General features: G+C 36.6%; 1 protein-coding gene across 1 annotated transcript; it reads left to right on the plus strand.

Annotated features, from left to right (window-relative positions):
* The first annotated feature begins 349 nt into the window (after window positions 1–349).
* Window positions 350–1,300, plus strand: LOC142302844 (olfactory receptor 1M1-like). Its single transcript, XM_075343954.1, has one exon. The coding sequence runs from the start codon at window positions 350–352 to the stop codon at window positions 1,298–1,300; it is 951 nt and encodes a 316-aa protein (XP_075200069.1).
* Window positions 1,301–1,635: the final 335 nt, after the last annotated feature.

A 1,635-nucleotide genomic window follows, 5' to 3' on the forward strand; every position in this document is an offset into this window, starting at 1 on the left:
ACAGAAGTATGATTCATTGTCAATATCTTTACTTAATAACATTCATACATTGAGATAACGACAATTATCCTAACGACAAGTCTCATTTGTTTGCTTCCTTCCGTTGAGTATAATTATTAGATCCTGCGGGAATCTTCCATGTTTATCTGATATTATAAAAGACGACAACGTCTGGGGGAATTCGCTTTTACGTCAGAAGAGCCGACTACGCTTAGATTTAATTTCACTTCTGAAAATAATTCTTTGATATGTCTTAGGTGATAAATATTGGGGCTTTTTAGATGCATATCTGTTTTTATTTCTTTTTCTTTTTTTAGGATAAAATTCTTGTTCCATCATCAATATATAAATGATGTGTGAGGAGAATCAGACACAAGTCACTCAGATCCGTCTTCTTGGATTCCAAAGTCTTTCCAAATACAAACCTCTTCTATTTATTCTGCTTTTTCTGAGTTACATTTGTATTCTTGGAGGAAACCTTCTCATTGTCCTTCTAGTGACCATTATTGACCACCTTAAAATTCCAATGTTTCTCTTCCTCAAACACTTATCAATAGTAGATGTCTTATTGACCACCAGCGTTATCCCCATGATGTTGGACATAATGTTTCTTGAGGAGGGCATTTTGTTCCTTTGGGGCTGTTTGACACAACTTTATATTTTTGGTATATTTGGATGTATTCAATGTTTACTCATTGCCATCATGTCCTATGATCGATACTTGGCCATCTGCCATCCACTACGCTATTCTTCTCTGATGAGCGCTGATCTTTGCCTTCGGCTGGTAACTGGGACATGGATTCTAGACAGTGTGATTACATCAAGTGAGTTTCTTATTCTCGTCCAATTTAAATTCTGTGGCTTGAATTCCATCAACCACTTCTTCTGTGACTTTGGCCCCATAATGGAATTGGCCACTTCAGACACTTCCATCTTAATGTTGCAAGACTTGGTTGTTGCCATCCTGATGGTATTTTTTCCATTTGTATTTATCATTATTTCCTACTTTTGCATTTTCTTTGCCATCCTTAAAGTTTCTTCAACTTATGGTAGAAGAAAAGCCTTCTCCACTTGTAGCTCCCACCTGACCACGGTGTGTGCATATTACGGTACTCTAATCGCAGTCTACATAACTCCCTCGGATGAGCGCTCATCCAATACCAACAAATACAGATCCCTGTTGTATTTAGTGGTGACTCCATTGATGAATCCCATCATTTACAGTCTGAGGAATAATGAGATCAAGAGGGCTATGCGGAAACTGATGAGTTTGATCTTTCAAAATGGATGGAGACGGTGAAACTTATATAATATACAAAGCCTTCATTCACTTATGAATTACAGATGTACCAATCATCACATATCGATCTACAATTAACAATTACATTATTTGGCCCAATGTTTGCAAACATTAGTTATTATAATTTGTGATAAAGGCCTATATCTGCTTTTCAACCTGATTAGCTGCGCAGAGATCCTCCATTTCTTTTGTAGAAAAATGAACGTCTGTTGATAGCCTGACATTCTTACCCCTCCTCATTGTTTAATCTCACATAATAAGCATATATCCCCAATTATACAGTAGACTTTTATGGACAGGCTTTCTTGTTTTCAAAAGTTTTATTGGCCTCTAAA

This window comes from Anomaloglossus baeobatrachus, chromosome 4 (genome assembly GCF_048569485.1).
Source record: "Anomaloglossus baeobatrachus isolate aAnoBae1 chromosome 4, aAnoBae1.hap1, whole genome shotgun sequence".
Taxonomy (NCBI): Eukaryota; Metazoa; Chordata; class Amphibia; order Anura; family Aromobatidae; genus Anomaloglossus; species Anomaloglossus baeobatrachus.